Here is a 23,625-nt window from a genome sequence, read left to right as displayed (position 1 = left end):
CAGATTACAGGATTCAGCATAGCTGAACCTGCGATCTGTGTCTGTGTCACACAATCCCCTCCCCCACACACACGTCAGTAAGCATGAGGCACACATTTAACCCCTTGATCACCAATAAAGTTAACCCCTTCCCTGTCATTGTCATTATTACAGTAACAGTGCATATTTATAGCACTGATTACTGTAGTAATGTCACTGGTACCCCCAAAAGTGTCAAAAATGTTAGTCAGGGGTCCGATCTGTCGGCCGCAATGTCGCAATCCCGTAATAAAAAAAATCGCAGATCGCCGCCATTACTAGTAAAAAAAAAAACAATAAAAATGACAGAAATCTTTCCCGTAGTTAGTAGCTGTGATAACGTTTGCGCAAACCAATCAAAATAAGCTTATTGCAATTTTTTTTACCAAACATATGTAGCAGAAAACAAATTGGCCTAAAATGTTAAAAAATTTTGATTTTTACATTTTTTGGGGGGGGGGGGGGGGGAATTTCATATAAAAAAATGTGAAAAATATTGTTATTTTTTCAAAATTATCGCTCTATTTTTGTTTATAGCGCAAAAAGTAAAAATTGCACAGGTGATCAAATACCACCAAAAGAAAGCTCTGTTTGTGGGCAAAAAAATACGTAAATTTTGAGTTTTTTCTACAGACACTAAATCCAAAAAAGTCATGCCTGCCTCCAGAGATGCCAAAAAAATGCCCGATAAATGCCAGCAATAAAAAATGCAAGGTGTAGAGAAGCCGCCACACTGCTGTATTAATAATTATAAGAAAAATGCTTTTTTTTTCTGGTTCTGGACATGCTACAGAGATGAAACTTAACTTTACAGGTACACTTTTTAGACCCCCCAGACACTAAATCCAAAAAAAGTCATGCCTGCCTGCAAAAATGCCCGATAAATGCCTGCAAGAAAAAACGCCCAGGTGGAGAGAAGCCATATTCATGTGCTCATAAAAATTATAAGAAAAATGATCTTTTTTTCTGGTTCTGGACATGCTACAGAGATGAAACTTCACAGGTACACTTTTTAGACCCCCCAGACACTAAAGACATGCCTGCCTGCAAAGACGCCCAAAAAATGCCCGATAAATGCCAGCGAAAAAAAAAAAAAAAAGGAAAGGGAAATTAGGTCACAGCACATCATATTCTGATTGGCCAAATACAAAGTCCTACAAAGTTGTCTCGCGTAAAATAATTCACAAGTTGCGCTAAAGTCGCGCTAGAAGTCGCCCCTTATGAGGCGACTTTAGTGGTCGCGGCAGTGTGAACCGGCTCTAAGGGTGCACAAAATGCTTTCTCCTGCCTTCTACAAAGTTACAATGTACAATACGGGTGGGGAGTATTTTCATTTTGTTTCTCTTATAAATAATCAATGAAATAAGCAGTTAGAGGTACAAATGAAACAAAGTTGGCTTTGAATGAAATGCCATAGGACTGCAGTGAGTTTCTTGCTCAGACGGTCCCCAGCCGGTGTGACTCCCCCCCCCCCCCCATCTCCTCCTGGCATCCCGGGAACACCTGTGATCCGGAGTAACCCGACCTCAACTTCTCAGGTGACATCCTCTGACTGGTCCTGGGCCTCATTAATAATGGACGGGGAGAACGTCGTGTTCCAGGACAGTAAGTGCTGCATTCGGTGAGCAGAAGACAGAAGGAGCTGCGTCTGACGGAGGGCCGCTTGTTCAGGTAACACCGAAACGCTCGAATAGGCTGAAAATTTACACAAAATCCTCTCTTTATGGTCAACCTGTCTGATGACCATCAATTACTTCCTATATCTGTATGTATATACCAGTGGTCTCCAAACTGCAGCTGAGCAGCGCATGGCTCGGATGTGGCCCTTTGTTTGCCTTCATCCCATTCTTGGGGCATTATTCCTCCCACTGACACCAACAATGGAGCACTATCCCTTTCACTGACACCAACAATGGAGCACTATCCCGTTCACTGACACCAACAATGGAGCACTATTCCTTTCACTGACACCAACAGTGGAGCACTATCCCTTTCACTGACACCAACAGTGGAGCACTATTCCTTTCACTGACACCAACAGTGGAGCACTATTCCTTTCACTGACACCAACAGTGGAGCACTATTCCTTTCACTGACACCAACAATGGAGCACTATCCCTTTCACTGACACCAACAGTGGAGCACTATTCCTTTCACTGACACCAACAGTGGAGCACTATCCTGTTCACTGACACCAACAATGGAGCACTATTCCTTTCACTGACACCAACAATGGAGCACTATCCCTTTCACTGACACCAACAATGGAGCACTATTCCTTTCACTGACACCAACAATGGGGCACTATTCCTTTCACTGACACCAACAATAGAGCACTATCCCTTTCACTGACACCAACAAAGGGGCACGATTCCTCCCACTGATACCAACAATGGGGCACTATTCCTTCCTCTGACACCAATGACGGGGCACTATTCCTTCCACTGACACCAATGATGGGGCACTATTCCTTCCACTGACACCAATGATGGGGCACTATTTCTCCCACTGATACCAATGATGGGGCACTATTCCTCCCACTGACACCAATGATGGGGCACTATTCCTTCCTCTGACACCAATGATGTGGCACTATTCCTCCCACTGATACCAATGATGGGGCACTATTCCTCCCACTGACACCAATGATGGGGCACTATTCCTCCCACTGACACCAATGATGGGGCACTATTCCTCCCACTAACACCAATGATGGGACACTATTCCTCCCACTGACACCAATGATGGGGCACTATTCCTTCCACTGATACCAATGATGGAGCACTATTCCCCCGACTGACACCAACAATGGAGCACTATCCCTTTCACTGACACCAACAATGGAGCACTATTCCTTTCACTGACACCAACAATGGGGCACTATTCCTTCCTCTGACACCAATGATGGGGCACTATTCCTCCCACTGATACCAATGATGGGACACTATTCCTCCCACTGACACCAATGATGGGGCACTATTCCTCCCACTGACACCAATGATGGGGCACTATTCCTCCCACTGACACCAATGATGGGGCACTATTCCTCCCACTGACACCAATGATGGGGAACTATTCCTCCCACTCCCACTCATACCTTCTAAAAATGCTAGCTAGTTTGGCTGTCACGCTCATCCTACTGTTTAAATAATTTGAGTTTGACCTTGGGACGAGTATACAGAAAAGGGATCTGACAGTTCTCTAAATGTTTTGTATTACTGCGTCCGTTCTGTGATTCAAAGCTGAACAAGACCAAGCACACCTGAGAGTTTGGATAAAACATCCTTTAAAGGGGAACCCCCCCCCCCCCCCCCATCTGATAATACCACCATTATTGTACTTTAAATGCACTGAAAGATAACTGTTTGCCTCCTTTCATACAGGATCTGGTGCCGGCGTCCTACATGATATGATCATATGAGACATCTCAGTTTTCTTAAATGGCAAGACACCCCAGATCACGCATAAAGCATGTGTCATACAAGATCTGGCACAGGTTTTTATTGTTCAATAATAGGCTGCTCAGATCTTGTACGGCGCTTGCCCCAGATCATGCAAGATTTCCCAAGGAGGGCATTAGTGACGTAGCTGATAAGACAGCACTACAACCACTTACAAGACTTCCCAGAAGCTTCAGATCCCAGCACTAAGGATAAGAGGTCTCTGAAAACCTCACACAGCAGTCAAACTTCACTGAATCGGTAGGCATCAGCAAACGGTTAGCCTATATTGGGCAAAGTGACATAGTGCCAGAAAAAAAACAACGGGTTTCTGCCAATCAGGCCTTAATCAGACCAGATTGGCCGAAACGCGTTGTTTTCTTTTTTTTTTTGGCTGTATGTCACTTTGTTCCAATAAAGGATAATTGTTTTGGGGATACCTTCCGTAGTGTCGGCTTTTTATTGAAGTTTGATTAGTGAGGCAGCCTTCCCAGGGTGCACCTGTGAAGGCTGGGACTACATCTCTAGTTCCTCAAGGAAACCCTGAAGTTGGAAAAAATATATAAGCTTGTGACAAATTGTTTGCTTTTTAAAATACTATGAATTTTTCTGTTTGGGGGGTAAAGGTTGGCTTTGATTGATACAATAAAGATAAATTGTAATTACAATGTTGCGGGAATATGATCATGGAAATGACACTGAGCACACAAGGGGTTAAACTGCTACAAACTTGAATGAGCCTGCTGGCCGTAATGAAGGGCCCCTACTGTCACGTCTCAGGGCCCTTCTCTTTCATCTGAAACCCCAGGTCAGTTCTAAGGCAGTTTCACCCCTGATGTGCTCAGTACCATTTCCAACCCATTCTAGCAACTTTTTGCCGGCTCTCCAGAAGTAGGAGGCCTGAATCATTTGGAGGGTGGTTTACCTGGTCACATGATTAGAAATTTTTAATTAAAATTTACCTTTTTAGAGTGTTTGATCTGCAGTCTCCAATGCATTTTGTTTTCTTCTAGTCTCAGCTATCTATATGCCTTTGTATATATGTGGAGCTTGCAAAGAAGAGCAGTCTGCTTTGGTTCCAGTGAGGGGCGCTGTGTCATAAGAATATACTTACTTTCCCTTTGATTTAAAGCACTGAAGCCAGAAAAAGCCAAGCAAACTGCATTTTCAAAAGGAAGCCAGGTTAAAACCTCTGCCAGGTTTTTATTGCTGTGAAAAAAACAAAAGTAAGACGCTACTATATTCTCAATAGTAAATCATAAGTTAATCCATTTTAAAGAAATTAAATTATAATAATATATAAAAATAAAAAGTCCCAAAAGTGTAAAATAACGCAGCAGAGGTAGCAATTCAAAAAGCAGAGTAGAAGTCAGGCCAGGGTGGAGATCAGAAAGGCAGTAATGGTAGCCATTCAGAAAGCAGAAGAGAAGTCAGGCCAGGGTGGAGATCAGAATGGAAGCAGTGGTAGCAATTCAGAAAGCAGAAGAGAAGTCAGGCCAGGGTGGAGATCAGAATGGAAGCAGTGGTAGCAATTCAGAAAGCAGAAGAGAAGTCAGGCCAGGGTGGAGATCAGAATGGAAGCAGAGGTAGCAATTCAGAAAGCAGAAGAGAAGTCAGGCCAGGGTGGAGATCAGAATGGAAGCAGAGGTAGCAATTCAGAAAGCAGAAGAGAAGTCAGGCCAGGGTGGAGATCAGAATGGAAGCAGTGGTAGCAATTCAGAAAGCAGAAGAGAAGTCAGGCCAGGGTGGAGATCAGAATGGAAGCAGAGGTAGCAATTCAGAAAGCAGAAGAGAAGTCAGGCCAGGGTGGAGATCAGAATGGAAGCAGATGTAGCAATTCAGAAAGCAGAAGAGAAGTCAGGCCAGGGTGGAGATCAGAATGGAAGCAGAGGTAGCAATTCAGAAAGCAGAAGAGAAGTCAGGCCAGGGTGGAGATCAAAATGGCAGCAGAGGTAGCAATTCCGAAGAGAAGTCAGGCTAGGGTGAAGATCAGAAGGGCAGTAATGGTAGCCATTCCATAGCCAACATCCCTTGTGATAGCATGGGCCGTGACAATTCCTTTTTATGGAGAGATCTGGGGTCTATTACACTCCAAATCTCTCATCTGGCTCCCCATGGGTGAGATCGGTCCAATCGGCTGCTTTTCTGGCCGCTGGTGGCCAGGGAAACAAAGGGGCAGAACCGGAAGTGACGAATCCTCAACGCTCCCGGTTTCCAGGGTTACAGAGAGAGTGGAATTACATCAGTTCCCCGCTCTCTGTCCCAGACAACCATCGCCGCCGGCCACACCGTGATATGACCGAAGAGCCTGGGAGAGGCGGCGGGAGGGGGGTGGGACCCCCTTCCCCCACCCGCAGAAGTGATCCAGTGTCTAATTAGCCACTCAGATCACTTCTGCTTTGTAGAGAATTGCCGCCTGAAAATAACGGTACCAGGATGATGCCTGTAGGTGCAGCCAGTGCCGGGACAAGGCCAGCCAGCGCCCAGGGCAAAGATGCCAAGCTGGTGCCCCCCCTCCTTCCCTTAGGGTTAGGGTCAGGGCGCCCACATCCCTGCAATAAACCATTGCGCCCAGGGCAGCCTCACCTCCTGCCCACCCCTTTTCCTGGCCCTGGGTGCACCCACCTACCTGGTATAACCACTGAAACCCAAGGACGTACGGGCACGTCCTTGGGTGAGAAGTGGTTAAAATTTCAGTCAGTTGTGTTTTGGTGGAACATTCCTATAATTCACACAAACTTCCCAAATTTGAACCAAAAGCCCCCGTGAAGTCAATGGAAATCCAAACCCAAAGAAAATTTGTATCATAGAGCAGCCAATGAGGCAACATTGTGCAGATTGGTTTGGGAAGCTCCTTAGAATGTATGACGGGCATCACAGTTTCACCTGGCTATCTCCCTTCCAAGGTTGGAACATGGTGTCCCCAGCAATAGCCCTGGCCTTCATCCCCTTCATCATCACCCTCATCATCCGCTACCGCCATTACTTCCTGCTCTTCTACCGAGCCGTGATTGTGCGCAAGATTCAAGACTATCTGACCGGCATGCCTCGCGAGGAACGGGCTTTCCAGTACGTCATGCTTCACGCCATTCCCGGGGACCCCCAGCACATACTCAACACCTTCGACCAGTACTGTCTGCACTGCGAGCACCTCAGCAACATCGGACCTCAGAAAGGTGCGTCACAAAAGGGGTCAATTCACTAATGTTTGCCGCATGCCACAGTCACGTGACTAATTTGCATAAATTATCACATGCGGTAAATAAAGTCCGATTTACAAAAAAAAAAATAACGATTATGCGGTTTTTACCGCAAAATGAAAAATGTGCCGCCAAATATCGTTTGGAAACTCCAATTCACAAACAGACCAGAGAGTAAAAAACATGCGATTTTTACCACCAGGGTTTTGCTGGCCGTATCACATGCCGTTATTTGTAAAAAAAAAAAAATAGTGTGGGGGAGACAAATAGCTGGTAGTCCCCCTACCCATTCACCAAAAAAAGTGTCAAAAGGTAATAAAAAAACATTGTGGGATCCCCCCCAAAATCCATACCAGACCCTTATCCGAACATGCAGCCCTGGAGGTCAGGAAAGGGGGCGGGAAGAGCGAGCGTGGGGCCTCATCCCCACAACCCTGGCCGGTGGTTGTGTGGTTCTGTGGGGAGGGGGCTTATCAGAATCTGGAAGCCCCCTTTAACAAGGGGGCCCTCCAGATCCTTGCCCCCCCCCCTATTATTGAGTACCACTACCCATTCCCCCCCAAAAAAGTGTCAAAAAGTAATAAAAAAAACATTGTGGGATCCCCCAAAATCTATACCGGAGCCTTATCTGAGCATGCAGCCCAGTTGGTCAGGAAAGGGGGGCTGGACAAGCGAATGTGGGGCCTCACCCCCACAACCCTGGCCAGTGGTTGTGTGGTTCTGCAGACAGGGGGCTTATCAGAATCTGGAAGTCCCCTTTAACAAGGGGGCCCCCAAATCCTGCCCCCCCCATTATAAATGAGTATGGGGTACACAGTATACCTATCCATTCACCAAAAAAAGTCAAAAAGTAATAAAAAAACAAATTGGGATCCCCAAAATCCATACTGGACCCTTATCCAAGCATGCCGGCCAGGAGGTCAGGAAAGGGAGGTGGGACGAGCGAACGTGGGGCCTCATCCCCACAACCCTGGCTGGTGGTTGTGTGGTTCTGCAGACAGGGAGCTTATCAGAAACTGGAAGCCCCCTTTAACAAGGGGGGGCTCCCAGATCCTGCCCCCTCCCCCATTATCAATGAGTATGGGGTACATAGTACCCCTACCGATTCACCAAAAAAGTGTCAAAAAGTAATAAAAAAACATTGTGGGATCCCCCCAAAATCCATACCGGACCCTTGTCCGAGCATGCAGCCCAGGGTCAGGAAAGAGGGGCTGGATGAGTGAGCGTGGGGCCTCATCCCCACAACCCTGGCCGGTGGTTGTGTGGTTCTGCGGACAGGGGCCTTATCAGAATCCGGAAGCCCCCTTTAAGAAGGGGGCCCCCAGATCCTTGCCCCCCCATTATGAATGAGTACCCCTACCCATTCACCAAAAAAAGTGTCATAAAGTAATAAAAAAACATTGTGGGATTCCCCCAAAATGTATACCGGACCCTTATCCGAGCATGCAGACCAGGAGGTAAGGAAAGGGGGGCGGGACAAGCGAGTGTGGGGCCTCATCCCCACAACCCTGGCTGCTGGTTGTGAGGTTGAGGTTTGGTTTAACAAGGGGGCCCCCAGATCCTGCCCCTCCCCCATTATGGATGAGTATGGGGTACATAGTACCTTTACCCATTCACCAAAAAGAGTGTCAAAAAGTAAAAAGAAAACATTGTGGGAGCCCCCCAATATCCATACCGGACCCTTATCTGAGCATGCAGCCCAGGAGGTCAGCAAAGGGGGCGGGACAAGCAAACGTGGGGCCTCATCCCCATAACCCTGGCCGGGGGTTGTGTGGTTCTGCGGGCAGGGGGCTTATCAGAATCTGGAAGCCCCCTTTAACAAGGGTGCCCCCAGATCCTGCCCCCCCCATTATGAATGAGTATGGGGTACATAGTACCCCTACCCATTCACCATAAAAAGTGTCAAAAAGTAATAAAAACATTTTGACAATTCCTCTACTAAAAAATAAAAAAAACCTTGTTCTCCCGCGAGGACGGCTGACCGCTGAATGCCTCCTCCACCGTTTGACAGTTCTTATATAGGTAAGGGCGGGGCCACCAGGTGACGTCGCAAGATGGCCCCTCTTTTACTTATATAAGAACTGTCAGACAGCGAAGGAGGCATTTGGCGGTCAGCCATTCTCGCGGGAGGAATTTTTTTTTCTTTCCCGGGTCGGGATGCGGCGGGCGGCGTGAATGACGATGGATTTACTTCAGGGGACACTGTTTTTTTTTTTTTTTTTTAATAAAAGGACCACCCTCCCATGTTGAGGGCATGTGGCTTGGTATGGTTCGGGGGGGGGGGGCGGTTGCTTGTCCCTCCCCTTTCCTGACCTGCCAGGCTGCATGCTCGGATAAGGGTCTGGTATGGATTTTGGTTAGGGGGTCCCCACGCCGTTTTTATTTTTTAATTTTGGCTGTTTTTTTTTTTTCATAGTTTTTAATTACATTCCACTTCAGAAAAAAATATATTTTTGGACATTTGTTATGTACCAATAAATGACTTCCAAGGATGTGTGTCCTGTGTGTGGATGGCTTTTGGTAAAACTCCTAGGGGTGTATTTATAAAGCATTTGCTTTGCTATTCGTCCTGCTAGACAGTTGCTACATTCGTTCTGTGCATACAGGGGCAAAATCGAATGTTCTTCTAATTCCTCTGTAGGTCGAATGTTATTAATTCATAAAAAATCAAGTTGTTAAGGAAAATACTGCATTATGGCCACTAGAAGGAGCTGAGGATGATACTTATTTCCTATTTATTTGTACATAGCAAATGTCCAAAATTTTTGTTCCCTAGAGTTCCCCTTTAAACTAGAGGAAAACCCCTTGTATTAGTGTTCAGTGTAGATGGACTCCCTGTATTAGTGATCAGTGGAAAAGGACTCTTTGTATTAGTGGTCAGTGGAGAAGGACACCCTGTATTAGTGGTCAGTGTAGAAGGACCCCCTGTATTAGTGATTGTATTAGTGGTCAGTGTAGAAGGACCCCCTATATTAGTGGTCAGTGGAGAAGGACCCCCTGTATTAGTGGTCAGTTGAGAAGGACCCCCTGTATTAGTGATCAGTGGAGAAGGACCCCCTGTATTAGTGGTCAGTGGAGAAGGACCCCCTGTATTAGTGATCAGTTTAGAAGGACCCCCTGTATTAGTGATCAGTGGAGAAGGACCCCCTGTATTAGTGGTCAGTGGAGAAGGACCCCCTGTATTAGTGATCAGTGTAGAAGGACCCCCTGTATTAGTGATCAGTGGAGAAAGACCCCTTGTATTAGTGATCAGTGTGGAAGGACCCCTTGTATTAATGGTCAGCAGAGAGGGACCCCCTGTATTAGTGATCAGTGGAGAAGGACCCCCTATATTAGTGGTCAGTGGATTAGGATCCCCTTATATTAGTGGTCAGTGGAGAAGGACCCCCAGTATTAATGGTCAGTGGAGAAGGATCCCCGGTATAAGTGGTCAGTGGAGAAAGACCCCTTGTATTAGTGATCAGTGTAGAAGGACCCCCTGTATTAATGATCAGTGGAGAAGGACCCCTTGTATCAGTGATCAGTGGAGAAGGACCCCTTGTATTAGTGGTCAGTGGAGAAAGACCCCCTGTATTAGTGATCAGTGGAGAAGGACCCCCTGTATTAGTCATCAGTGGAGAAGGACCCCCTGTATTAGTGATCAGTGGAGAAGGACCCCCTCTGTTAGTGGTCAGTGGAGAAGGACCCCCTGTATTAGTGATCAGTGGAGAAGGACCCCTTGTATTAGTGATCAGCAGGGCCGGTGCTCCCACTAGGCGAACTAGGCAGCAGCCTAGGGCGCACTGCTGCTTAGGGGATGTAGCTAGCCTGGCTGCCACCCTAGGGTGACCAGACGTCCACGGTGCACCGTGAACTGGAGCAGGGGGGCGCCATAGTTCCCACTTGGGCTGCCTCCGTAAGGGAAGGGGGGGGGGGGGAGATGGGGATTACAGCACCGCCTGATTACAAAAAGCCAAGTTCTTCTGCTTACCCAGCTGTCATTCTGGTCCAGGAGGCGGGACTTCATATGACAGCCTCCCCGCCGGGTAAGCAGAAGAAGTTGGCTTTTTGTAATCATGCGGCGCTCTAATCCCCATGCACTGGTCACTATGCATTGTTGGGGGCACTGGTCACTCTGCATTGGATGGGGGCACTGGTCACTCTGCATTGGATGGGGGCACTGGTCACTCTGCATTAATGGGGACACTGGTCACTCTGCATTAATGGGGACATTGGTCACTCTGCATTAATGGTGGCACTGGTCACTCTGCATTGATGGGGGCACTGGTCACTCTGCATTGGATGGGGGAACTGGTCACTCTGCATTGGATGGGGGCACTGGTCACTCTGCATTGGATGGGGGCACTGGTCACTCTGCATTAATGGGGACACTGGTCACTCTGCATTAATGGGGACACTGGTCACTCTGCATTAATGGGGGCACTGGTCACTCTGCATTGATGGGGGCACTGGTCACTCTGCATTGATGGGGGCACTGGTCACTCTGCATTAATAAGGGCACTGGTCACTCTGCATTGGATGGGGGCACTGGTCACTCTGCATTGGATGGGGGCACTGGTCACTCTGCATTAATGGGGGCACTTGTCACTCTGCATTGTTGGGGGCACTGGTCACTCTGCATTGGATGGGGGCACTGGTCACTCTGCATTAATGGGGGCACTGGTCACTCTGCATTGGATGGGGGCACTGGTCACTCTGCATTAATGGGGGCACTGGTCACTCTGCATTGGATGGGGGCACTGGTCACTCTGCATTAATGGGGGCACTGGTCACTCTGCATTGGATGGGGGCACTGGTCACTCTGCATTGGATGGGGGCACTGGTCACTCTGCATTAATGGGGGCACTTGTCACTCTGCATTGGATGGGGGCACTGGTCACTCTACATTGGATGGGGGCACTGGTCACTCTGCATTAATGGGGGCACTGCGACTGATAGAAGTATAGGGGGAGTATGGGGAATGCATGGAGTGTGCTGTGAGAATAGGGAAATTTTGAAGTTTTTTTTTTATTTATTGGGGGGGGGGGGGCGCAAGTAGCTGGTCTTGCCTAGGGCGCAGAATAGTCTAGCACCGGCCCTGGTGATCAGTGTAGAAGGACCCCCTGTGTTAGTGATCAGTGTAGAAGGACCCCCTGTGTTAGTGGTCAGTGTAGAAGGACCCCCTGTATTAGTGATCAGTGTAGAAGGACCCCCTGTATTAGTGATCAGTGGAGAAGGATCCCCTTATATTAGTGATCAGTTTAGAAGGACCCCCTGTATTAGTGGTCAGTGTAGAAGGACCCCCTGTATTAGTGGTCAATGTAGAAGGACCCCCTGTATTAGTGGTCAATGTAGAAGGACCCCCTGTATTAGTGATCAGTTTAGAAGGATCCCTTTATATTAGTGATCAGTATAGAAGGACCCCCTGTATAAGTGGTCAGTGGAGAAGGACCCCTTGTATTAGTGATCAGTGTGGAAGGACCCCCTGTGTTAGTGGTCAATGTAGAAGGACCCCCTGTAATAGTGATCAGTTTAGAAGGATTCCCTTATATTAGTGGTCAGTGGAGAGGGACTCCCTGTATTAGTGGTCAGTGGAGAAGGACCCCCTGTGTTAGTGGTCAATGGAGAAGGACCCCCTGTATTAGTGATCAGTGGAGGACCCCCCTGTATTAGTGATCAGTGGAGAAGGACCCCTTCTATTAGTGGTCAGTGGGGACCCCCTCTATTAGTGGTCAGTGGAGAAGGACCCCCTGTGTTAGTGGTCAGTGGAGAAGGACCCCCTGTTTTAGAGGTCAGCGGAGAAGGACCCCCCTGTATTAGTGATCTGTGGAGAAGGACCCCTTCTATTAGTGGTCAGTGGGGACCCTCTCTATTAGTGGCCAGTGGAGAAGGACCCCCTCTATTAGTGGTCAATGGAGAAGGACCCCTTGTATTAGTAATCAGTGTAGAAGGACCCCCTGTGTTAGTGGTCAGTGTAGAAGGACCCCTTGTTTTAGTGGTCAGTGGAGAAGGACCCCTTGTATTAGTGATCAGTGGAGAAGGACCCCCTTTGTTAGTGGTCAGTGGAGAAGGATCCCTTGTATTAGTGGTCAGTGGAGACGGACCCCCTGTGTTAGTGGTCAGTGGAGAAGGACCCCTTGTATTAGTGGTCAGTGGAGAAGGACCCCCTTTGTTAGAGGTCAGTGGAGAAGGATCCCTTGTATTAGTGATCAGTGTAGAAGGACCCCCAGTGTTAGTGGTCAGTGTAGAAGGACCCCTTGTTTTAGTGGTCAGTGGAGAAGGACCCCTTGTATTAGTGGTCAGTGGAGAAGGACCCCCTTTGTTAGAGGTCAGTGGAGAAGGATCCCTTGTATTAGTGATCAGTGTAGAAGGACCCCCAGTGTTAGTGGTCAGTGTAGAAGGACCCCTTGTATTAGTGGTCAGTGGAGAAGGACCCCTTGTATTAGTGATCAGTGTAGAAGGACCCCCAGTGTTAGTGGTCAGTGTAGAAGGACCCCTTGTTTTAGTGGTCAGTGGAGAAGGACCCCCTTTGTTAGAGGTCAGTGGAGAAGGATCCCTTGTATTAGTGGTCAGTGGAGAAGGACCCCTTGTATTAGTGATCAGTGTAGAAGGACCCCCTGTGTTAGTGGTCAGTGTAGAAGGACCCCTTGTTTTAGTGGTCAGTGGAGAAGGACCCCTTGTATTAGTGATCAGTGGAGAAGGACCCCCTTTGTTAGTGGTCAGTGGAGAAGGATCCCTTGTATTAGTGGTCAGTGGAGACGGACCCCCTGTGTTAGTGGTCAGTGGAGAAGGACCCCTTGTATTAGTGGTGAGTGGAGAAGGACCCCTTGTATTAGTGATCAGTGGAGACGGACCCCCTGTGTTAGTGGTCAGTGGAGAAGGACCCCCTTTGTTAGTGGTCAGTGGAGACGGACCCCCTGTGTTAGTGGTCAGTGGAGACGGACCCCCTGTGTTAGTGGTCAGTGTAGAAGGACCCCCTGTGTTAGTGGTCAGTGGAGAAGGACCCTCGGTATTAGTGCTCAGTGTAGAAGGCCCCCCCGTATTAGTGGTCAGGGTGCCATTTATAGTGATCCTCAGTGCACCAATGCATGTCACCTGCAGTACTGCACATTGGGGTAAGTCATACTATAGAACATCCCATTGGAGTGAGCAGTCCCTCACTACAGGCAAAACTGAGATTTGCCCTTATTTCCTCTCCTGGTGACCACACAGTAAGGAAGAGGCAATTTCCTGATCGGGGAAAGCAATACTCCAAAAGTAAGGCAAAAACTTGAGGTTGGAGATTCAGTTTAGGACTTATATAAGAAATATGATTGGGTAAGAAGAAGGAGCATTTCTTTACTTTTAGTTTTGCCCCCTTAGGCAGCAGCCTACGTGGCCCCTCCACCCATATAACCATTAACTCCCTGTCTCTTCTTTCCTCCCCCAGGAAAGACTCTAGATCGTCTAATCTATGAGAACGCCCCGCTCAATGTGCTGGAACTGGGCACATACTGCGGCTATGCCACCGTCATCATCGCTCAGGCCCTGCCACTGGGGGCGCGCCTCTACACAGTGGACTATAACCCCAGGAGGGCTGCCGTGGCTGAAAAAGTGATCCGATTGGCTGGCTTTGATGATGACACGGTGGGTACCTTCTCTATTCACCATTAAGTAAAACCCTCCAGAAGGCACCACTAGTAGTATAGCAGACCACATGACCTCTATGGGGTATATCAGTGGTCAGTAGAAGAAGGACGCCCCTTTATCAGTGGTCAGTAGAAGAAGGATTACCTTATTTTAGTGGTCAACAGGAGGAAGACTGCCCTTTTATTAGTGGAGAGTGGATAAGGTCAGATTTCCTTTATGAGTGGTCAGTGAGATAAGGACACCCTTTTATTATTAGTCAGTGGAAAGCAATCCACTTATATTAGTGGTCAGTGGGAGAGGGAGCCCCCTTATATTAGTGGTCAGTAGGAGAGGGAGCCCCCTTATATTAGTGGGCAGTGGGAGAGGGAGCCCCCTTATATTAGTGGTCAGTAGGAGAGGGAGCCCCCTTATATTAGTGGTCAGTGGGAGAGGGAGCCCCCTTATATTAGTGGTCATTAGGAGAGGGAGCCCCCTTATATTAGTGGTCATTGGGAGAGGGAGCCCCCTTATATTAGTGGTCAGTGGGAGAGGGAGCCCCCTTATATTAGTGGTCATTGGGAGAGGGAGCCCCCTTATATTAGTGGTCATTAGGAGAGGGAGCACCCTTATATTAGTGGTCATTGGGAGAGGGAGCCCCCTTATATTAGTGGTCAGTGGGAGAGGGAGCACCCTTATATTAGTGGTCATTGGGAGAGGGAGCCCCCTTATATTAGTGGTCAGTGGGAGAGGGAGCACCCTTATATTAGTGGTCATTGGGAGAAGGAGCCCCCTTATATTAGTGGTCATTGGGAGAGGGAGCACCCTTATGTTAGTGGTCATTGGGAGAGGGAGCCCCCTTATATTAGTGGTCAGTGGGAGAGGGAGCACCCTTATATTAGTGGTCATTGGGAGAAGGAGCCCCCTTATATTAGTGGTCATTGGGAGAGGGAGCCCCCTTATGTTAGTGGTCATTGGGAGAGGGAGCCCCCTTATATTAGTGGTCAGTGGGAGAGGGAGCACCCTTATATTAGTGGTCATTGGGAGAGGGAGCCCCCTTATATTAGTGGTCATTGGGAGAGGGAGCCCCCTTATATTAGTGGTCAGTGGGAGAGGGAGCACCCTTATATTAGTGGTCATTGGGAGAGGGAGCCCCCTTATATTAGTGGTCAGTGGGAGAGGGAGCACCCTTATATTAGTGGTCATTGGGAGAAGGAGCCCCCTTATATTAGTGGTCATTGGGAGAGGGAGCCCCCTTATGTTAGTGGTCATTGGGAGAGGGAGCCCCCTTATATTAGTGGTCAGTGGGAGAGGGAGCACCCTTATATTAGTGGTCATTGGGAGAGGGAGCCCCCTTATATTAGTGGTCATTGGGAGGGGGAGCCCCCTTATATTAGTGGTCATTGGGAGAGGGAACCCCCTTATATTAGTGGTCATTAGGAGAGGGAGCACCCTTATATTAGTGGTCATTGGGAGAGGAAGCCACCTTATATTAGTGGTCAGTGGGAAAGGGAACCCCCTTATATTAGTGTTCAGTGGGAGAGGGAGCCCCCGTAAAATTAGTGGTCAGTGGGAGTGGGAACCTCCTTATATTAGTGGTCAGTGGGAGAGGGAGCCCCCTTATATTAGTGGTCATTGGGAGAGGGAGCCCCCTTATATTAGTGGTCATTGGGGGAGGGAGCCCCCTTATATTAGTGGTCATTAGGAGAGGGAGCACCCTTATATTAGTGGTCATTGGGAGAAGGAGCCCCCTTATATTAGTGGTCATTGGGAGAGGGAGCCCCCTTATGTTAGTGGTCATTGGGAGAAGGAGCCCCCTTATATTAGTGGTCATTGGGAGAGGGAGCCCCCTTATATTAGTGGTCATTGGGAGAAGGAGCCCCCTTATATTAGTGGTCATTGGGAGAGGGAGCCCCCTTATGTTAGTGGTCATTGGGAGAAGGAGCCCCCTTATATTAGTGACCTCCATATATCTGTGGGAGGAGCCCCCATTATATTAATGATAAGGTACATAATAATGCCTTTATATTAGAATCATATGAGATATATGGGGGTCTTCTGCAAACTTCCCCTCCCAGGCCGAGTCACAAGCAGGAGATTCATAATTCCTCACTGCTGTATATCTGGTTGAAAGGCTTAAAAAGCATCAGTACGACAGCCAGACAGCTAGAATTTTCAGAAGTCCTTGTCAGCTATGGTGACTTTGTCTAGGCTGAGATGATGTCATCAGTCTGCTGCAGGCAGGAGGAAGCATCTCCTCCCTAAGTGATAAGACTGTACATTGTAACTGTGTAGAAGGAGGAGGAGGTATTTCCTCAGTCTCCCCTCCCCCAGTGATCAGACTGTACAGTATAACTTTGCAGAAGGAGGAGGAAGCATTTCCTCAGTCTCCCCTCCCCCAGTGATCAGACTGTACATTGTAACTTTGTAGCAAGTTACAAGGTGAGAGGCTGCAGCAGGGGCTGAGGTGTGTCAGACGTTTGTGAACAGGCACCAGGATTTACATGACTGTGTCATCTCTGAGCCAGAATTTAAGTCGATGGTGACTCTAGATGATGCCTGAGCAAAGATGGCGCTGCCCTTCTGGAGAGAAGAGCAGAGGAAAGCATTGTCAGGGGGGGTCCTGTGATCTCTATGAGAGGGAATAAATACAGTGCTTTGCGAAAGTATTCAGCCCCCTTGAACTTTTCAACCTTTTGCCACATTTCAGGCTTCAAACATAAAGATATAAAACTGTAATTTTTTGTGACGAATCAACAACAAGTGGGACACAATCATGAAGTGGAATGAAATTTATTGGATATTTCAAACTTTTTTAACAAATAAAAAACTGAAAAATTGGGCGTGCAAAATTATTCAGCCCCCTTAAGTTAATACTTTGTAGCGCCACCTTTTGCTGCGATTACAGCTGTAAGTCGCTTGGGGTATGTCTCTATCAGTTTTGCACATCGAGAGACTGAAATTTTTGCCCATTCCTCCTTGCAAAACAGCTGGAGCTCAGTGAGGTTGGATGGAGAGCGTTTGTGAACAGCAGTTTTCAGTTCTTTCCACAGATTCTCCATTGGATTCAGGTCTGGACTTTGACTTGGCCATTCTAACACCTGGATATGTTTATTTGTGAACCATTCCATTGTAGATTTTGCTTTATGTTTTGGATCATTGTCTTGTTGGAAGACAAATCTCCGTCCCAGTCTCAGGTCTTTTGCAGACTCCATCAGGTTTTCTTCCAGAATGGTCCTGTATTTGGCTCCATCCATCTTCCCATCAATTTTAACCATCTTCCCTGCTGAAGAAAAGCAGGCCCAAACCATGATGCTGCCACCACCATGTATGACAGTGAGGATGGTGGGTTCAGGGTGATGAGCTGTGTTGCTTTTACGCCAAACATAACGTTTTGCATTGTTGCCAAAAAGTTTGATTTTGGTTTCATCTGACCAGAGCCCCTTCTTCCACATGTTTGGTGTCTCCCAGGTGACTTGTGGCAAACTTTAAATGACACTTTTTATGGATATCTTTAAGAAATGGCTTTCTTCTTGCCACTCTTCCATAAAGGCCAGATTTGTGCAGTATACGACTGATTGTTGTCCTATGGACAGAGTCTCCCACCTCAGCTGTAGATCTCTGCAGTTCATCCAGAGTGATCATGGGCCTCTTGGCTGCATCTCTGATCAGTCTTCTCCTTGTATGAGCTGAAAGTTTAGAGGGACGGCCAGGTCTTCGTAGATTTGCAGTGGTCTGATACTCCTTCCATTTCAATATTATCGCTTGCACAGTGCTCCTTGGGATGTTTAAAGCTTGGGAAATCTTTTTGTAGCCAAATCCGGTGTAACGTGAGAATTACCTACCCTCGTCACTTCCAGCCAGGAACAGCTGAGCAGCGCAGGAGTGCGCATGCTCATAGCCCAGGATACCAAATGGGACAACAGAGGAACTGACTAGTGCGCATGCGCACTAGTATGGAAATATGTCGGTGTACCGTGAATAAAAAGTACCCACGCCGCGGTTACATAAAACAGCTGGGCTGCATTACGAGTCATCTCCGCTCCTGTCCCGGTCACTTCCCTGCTCTCGGCAAGTAAATATAAAAGCGGCTGGCGGTTCCATGATTTATGTTTTCATACAGCCGCCGCCGCTTTTATATTTACTATCCGAGATGAGGGAAGTGACCGGGACAGGAGCGGAGATGACTCGTATTGCAGCACAGTTATTTTACCTACCCTTGTCATTTCCGGCCAGGAACAGCTGAGCAGCGCAGCAGTGCGCATGCTCAGAGCTCCGGATACCTGATGGAAGAACTGAGAAGCTGACTAGTGCGCATGCGCACTAGTATGGAAATATGTGGGTGTACCGTGAACAAAACCTACCCGCGCAGCGGTTGCATAAAACAGCTGTGCAGCACTATGAGTCATCTCCGCTCCTGTCCCGGTCACTTCCCTGCTCTCGGCTAGTAAATATAAAAGCGGCTCTCGGCTCCGTGATGTATGTTTTCATACACCCGCCGCCGCTTTTATATTTACTTGCCGATAGCAGGGAAGTGACCGGGACAGGAGCAGAGATGAGTCATATTGCAGCACAGTTATTTTAATGTAACCGCCGCATTACATACAGTGCCGTGAACCCGGAAGTGACGAGGGGTAGGTTTTTCTCACGGGTAGGTAATTCTCACGGAACACCGGCTTTAAACTTCTCCACAACAGTCAGTGGCGTCACTAGCGTTGGTGTCACCCGGTGCGGTAACTCAAGGTGTCACCCCAACCCCTTTTAATAATGTGTTTTTTTTTTTTTGTTTTTTTTAACTAATGTAACTCGTAAATCATAGCTCCCATATAACACTAAATGTAATATCAGATGCAGCAGTGCTTGTCTCACTCTCAGCAATCACTTTATTCACCCCCTTTCACCCCTTTCACACTATGTGTCCATCAAACAGGGAAGACCCACTAGAAGGACATCTGTACTGTACTCAAAACGCAGGGGGTCCTTGCAGGCCAAAATCTGTCCGGGGAGTGGCCCTTGCACTGTTGCACACAGAGGAGGAGGAATAGCAAATTCACACTGACGCTAAGGGCTCTTTCACACTGTCCGTCCATCGGACGGACTCCATTTATCTCAGCGGGGGATCGATCCGCCGATCCCCCGCTGAGCAGGAGGATGACAGCTGTTCTCCGTGCTGTGTGCGGAGACACAGCTGTCAGGTCCCCATACATCTCTATAGGGGAATCGGATGGGAACGGACTATCGGTCAGTTCTCATCCGTTCTGATCCGCTGGACGGATGGAAAATAGGGTTTCCATCCGCCCAGATTTGATGGATCGGATGTCAGCGGACATGTACATCCGATGCCCCATAGGGATGCATGGGGGGTCCGTTTAGATCCGCCTGTCCGTTTTTTTGGCGGATCTGAACGGTCCCCCCATGCATCCCTATGGGGCATTGGATGTCAGCGGAGACATGTCCGTTGATATCCGATCCGTCAAATCTGGATGGGTGGAAACCCTATTTGCCATCCGTCCAGCGGATCGGATCGGATGAGAACGGACCGACAGTCTGTTCCCATCCGATTCCCCCATAGAGATGCATGGGGAACTGACAGCCGTGTCTCTGCACTGCTGTCTGTCATCCTTCTGCTCAGCAGGGGATCGGCGGCCTGGGAATAACGCAGAGAGACGGTCTGGTCTGGATGGGATTTTTTATATTTCTCTCCCCACTGCATGAAAGATGAAACAGGGGGGACCCACTAAGGACATCTGTACTATCTGTACTCAAAACACAGGGGGGTCCTTGCAGGCCCAAATCTGTCTGGGGAGTGCTGTGGCCCTGGGCTAGGCCCTGGCTTTCACATGATTGACACTGTCTGCTGAGAGAGTGAGGGCTCTTTCACACGGGTGGTCCGATCAGATCCGCTTGTCAGTTTTTTAGGCGGATCTGATCGGATCCTCCATGCAGCTCTAAGGGGCAGCGGATGTCCTGTCCGTGAAATCCGGACGAATGGAAACCCAGTTTTTCCATCCGTTCAGGGATCGGATCGGATGAGAGCGGACAGGCGGTCCACTCTCATCCGATCCCCCATAGAGAGCAGCGGGAGCTGTGACACCTCCCTCTCCGCTCTGCAAGCGGAGACGGAGCCGTCATCCGCTGGCTCAGAGGGGATCGGCGGATCGATCCTCGCTGAGCAGCACGGATCCGCCTACGGAGGCGGACCGTGTGAAAGAGCCCTGAGAGCCTGCCAGACTGGTTGATGTGTTTTTTGTTTGGACTACTTTATAGACTGTAGGTATATATATATATATATTTAGCCTGCTCTGTTTCCCCCTTGTTGCAGTTTGTTACTCTCTTTTTGCAGTGGAGACAGTGCTGAACTGGAAAGCTTCTCCAACAGAGGAGGAGCAACAAGCATTTTGGGGGAGACCAGGGATGAAGGAGGACTGCAACTGGCTGCATTGGCAGCTGTACTCTGTGAAACTGCTCTTGACAAGAGGAAGGACTGCAGCCAGTGCTGTATTTTGGCCTAGGCCAACAAGGCCCAGGCCTAGGGCGGCACTTTGCAGGGGGGCAGCAAAAAAGCCACCCCCCCCCTCCACCTGAGACTCTATTGGCCACTGGTTGCTAGAACCGCCTCTCTCACCAGCCTCTCTCTCATCCCCCTCCCTCTCTCTCTTTCTCCATCATCCCTCTCTCTCTCTCTCTCATCTCCCCCCTCTCTCTCATCCCCCCATCTCTCTCTCATCCCCCCATCTCTCTCTCATCCCCTTCTCTCTCTCATCCCCTTCTCTCTCTCATCTCTCCCTCTCTTTCTCTCTCTCTCATCTCCCCCCTCTCTCTCATCCCCCCATCTCTCTCTCATCCCCCCATCTCTCTCTCATCCCCCCATCTCTCTCTCATCCCCTTCTCTCTCTCATCCCCTTCTCTCTCTCATCTCTCCCTCTCTTTCTCTCTCTCTCATCTCTCCCTCTTTTTCTCTCTCTCTCATCCCCCCCCCCTCTCTCTCATCCCCTTCTCTCTCTCATCCCCTTCTCTCTCATCTCTCCCTCTCTTTCTCTCTCTCTCATCCCCTTCTCTCTCTCATCCCCTTCTCTCTCATCTCTCCCTCTCTCTCATCCCCCCCTCTCTCACCCCCCTCTCTTTCGACCCCCCCTCTCTCCCTCACCCACCCCCTCTCTCTCCCTTGCCCACCACCTCTCTCTCTCTATCTCTCATCCCCCCTCTCTCTCTCCCTCACCCACCCCCCTCTCTCTCTCCCACCCCCTCTCACCCCCCCATCTCGTGAGATCTCCGGGGTTCATACTTGTAGTCCTTCAATTTTGGAGGGAAACACATCCGTTAAAAAACGAGTGGGGCAAATTTACATAATGGGGGGGGGGGTTGCCCAATCTTAGCCTTGCCTAGGGCAGCACAAAACCAAAATACACCACTGACTGCAGCCACTACTTGGGACTTGACTACATTGCTGGATGGAGTGGAGAGAGCTGTGTGCAGAGCAGCAGAGCCCACTGAAAATCAGTCTTTGGTGGGCCAAGTCCAGGCTGGACTTCTGGGGACCATTGCCAAAACTAGGCTGCAGCCTGCAGAGAGAAGAGTTTGCTGAGCGGTTACTGTCACTGTGCTAGCCTGTGCATTAATAAGGGACGGACATGTCACTGACTGACAATTAATTGTACTAAATTCAACTTCGCCCGGCCTGGCCGCCCGCACCTCACTACTCACCTGTCTCCTCTCCCTAGCGTTGACGTCACCGCGACTGGCTCCGCCCCCGCCTGCCTGCCTGAACGTGAGGGAGGGGAGGCTCAGGGCGCGCGGCCCGCCCCGAGAGAGGAGGAGCAAAGAAGTCCAGCCTAGGCATTGGCTGGCAGCAGACTGAGTGACACTCACTGACATCGCTGACACGTACTACTAGTATGCGGCGCAGCGGCGATGCGATGCCGGCCCGCACAGTTAGATGAGGAAGGAAGAGAGGCAGAGCGGTGTCACCCTCCACCCGGCAGGCACCCTGGTGAGGCCCGCCCCCCCCGCACCCCGCTTGTGACGCCTCTGACAACAGTATCTCTGACCTGCCTGGTGTGTTCCTTGTTCTTCATGATGTGCTTTAAACAGACCTCTGAGACTATCACAGTGCAGGTGCATTTATACGGAGACTTGATTACACACAGGTGGATTCTATTTATCATCATTAGTCATTTAGGTCAACATTGGATCATTCAGAGATCCTCACTGAACTTCTGGAGAGAGTTTGCTGCACTGAAAGTAAAGGGGCTGAATAATTTTGCACTCCCAATTTTTCAGTTTTTTATTTGTTAACAAAGTTTGAAATATCCAATAAATTTCATTCCACTTCATGATTGTGTCCCACTTGTTGTTGATTCTTCACAAAAAAATTACAGTTTTATATCTTTATGTTTGAAGCCTGAAATGTGGCAAAAGGTCGCAAAAGTTCAAGGGGGCCGAATACTTTTGCAAGGTACTGTACCTAGAAGGGTCACACTGACTTACTTATAATATATGCAATAGATCTGATGACAGGTCTGCTTTAGGTTGCACAGTAATTGTAGAGGATGATGAAGAGGATGAAGGTTGCAGTGTCTTTGTTCTCATATTTCCCCCTTACACTGTCATCTTCTGCCCCGCCTGCAGGTGGAGCTCCTGGTGGGACCCTCGGATGAGATCATCCCCCAGCTGAAGGACAAGCACGGGGTGCAGAAGTTGGATTTCATCTTCATGGATCATGGGATGCGGTGCTACCTGCGGGACCTCCAGCTGCTGGAAGAAGTGGGCCTCCTGCAGGAGGGGACCATCATCCTGGCGGACAATGTGCTCTTCCCGGGGGCCCCCCATTTCATGCAGTATGTGAAGACCTCCGGGAAGTACCAGTGCAAGATGCACCGCAGCAGCCTGGAGTACTTCCGTTATATCCGGGACGGCATGGCCGAGCTGACCTACACCAAACTGATATGAGTACCGATCACCGATCAATAAAGACTTTTCCTACAGAGCCGCCTCATTATTGGTGTCATGGCTGACTTGTCTAAAGGTCTGAATTGACCATTCATGGCCACTAACCTAGAGCAAGTGTGCAGGATGGGAAAATTGCTGGCTGCATGCTTGTCATAGGGCAGTGAAGTCCTAAAAATGGCCATACATGGGTCTGTACACCTGCTGTGCCCATTATGAGGGGTTCCCACCATCCCTGTGCTGAGTTCCCGGGTCTGTACACCTGCTGTGCCCATTATGAGGGGTTCCCACCATCCCTGTGCTGAGTTCCCAGGTCTGTACACCTGCTGTGCCCATTATGAGGGGTTCCCACCATCCCTGTGCTGAGTTCCCGGGTCTGTACACCTGCTTTGCCCATTATGAGGGGTTCCCATCATCCCAGTGCTGAGTTCCCGGGT

At 48.9% G+C, this 23,625-nt stretch overlaps 1 protein-coding gene across 2 annotated transcripts; it reads left to right on the top strand.

Annotated features, from left to right (window-relative positions):
• Nucleotides 1-1,681: 1,681 nt before the first annotated feature.
• Nucleotides 1,682-23,191, top strand: LOC309547395 (transmembrane O-methyltransferase homolog; the record flags this gene model as incomplete). 2 transcript variants are annotated; one of them, XM_082247238.1, is made up of 4 exons in its annotated part: nt 1,682-1,689; nt 6,365-6,634; nt 14,067-14,263; nt 22,871-23,191. In XM_082247238.1, the coding sequence occupies exons 2-4, from the start codon at nt 6,373-6,375 to the stop codon at nt 23,189-23,191; spliced, it is 780 nt and encodes a 259-aa protein (XP_082103364.1). In that variant the 5' UTR covers nt 1,682-1,689; nt 6,365-6,372. The 2 variants fall into 2 exon arrangements, with proteins under 2 accessions (XP_082103364.1, XP_082103365.1); XM_082247239.1 differs by lacking the exon at nt 1,682-1,689 and adding an exon at nt 4,564-4,640.
• Nucleotides 23,192-23,625: the final 434 nt, after the last annotated feature.

This window comes from Pelophylax lessonae, assembly GCF_965119305.1.
Source record: "Pelophylax lessonae genome assembly, chromosome: 2".
NCBI lineage: Eukaryota > Metazoa > Chordata > Amphibia > Anura > Ranidae > Pelophylax > Pelophylax lessonae.
Note: the sequence above shows the minus strand (reverse complement) of the source record. Positions and strands in the feature narration are given on the sequence as shown.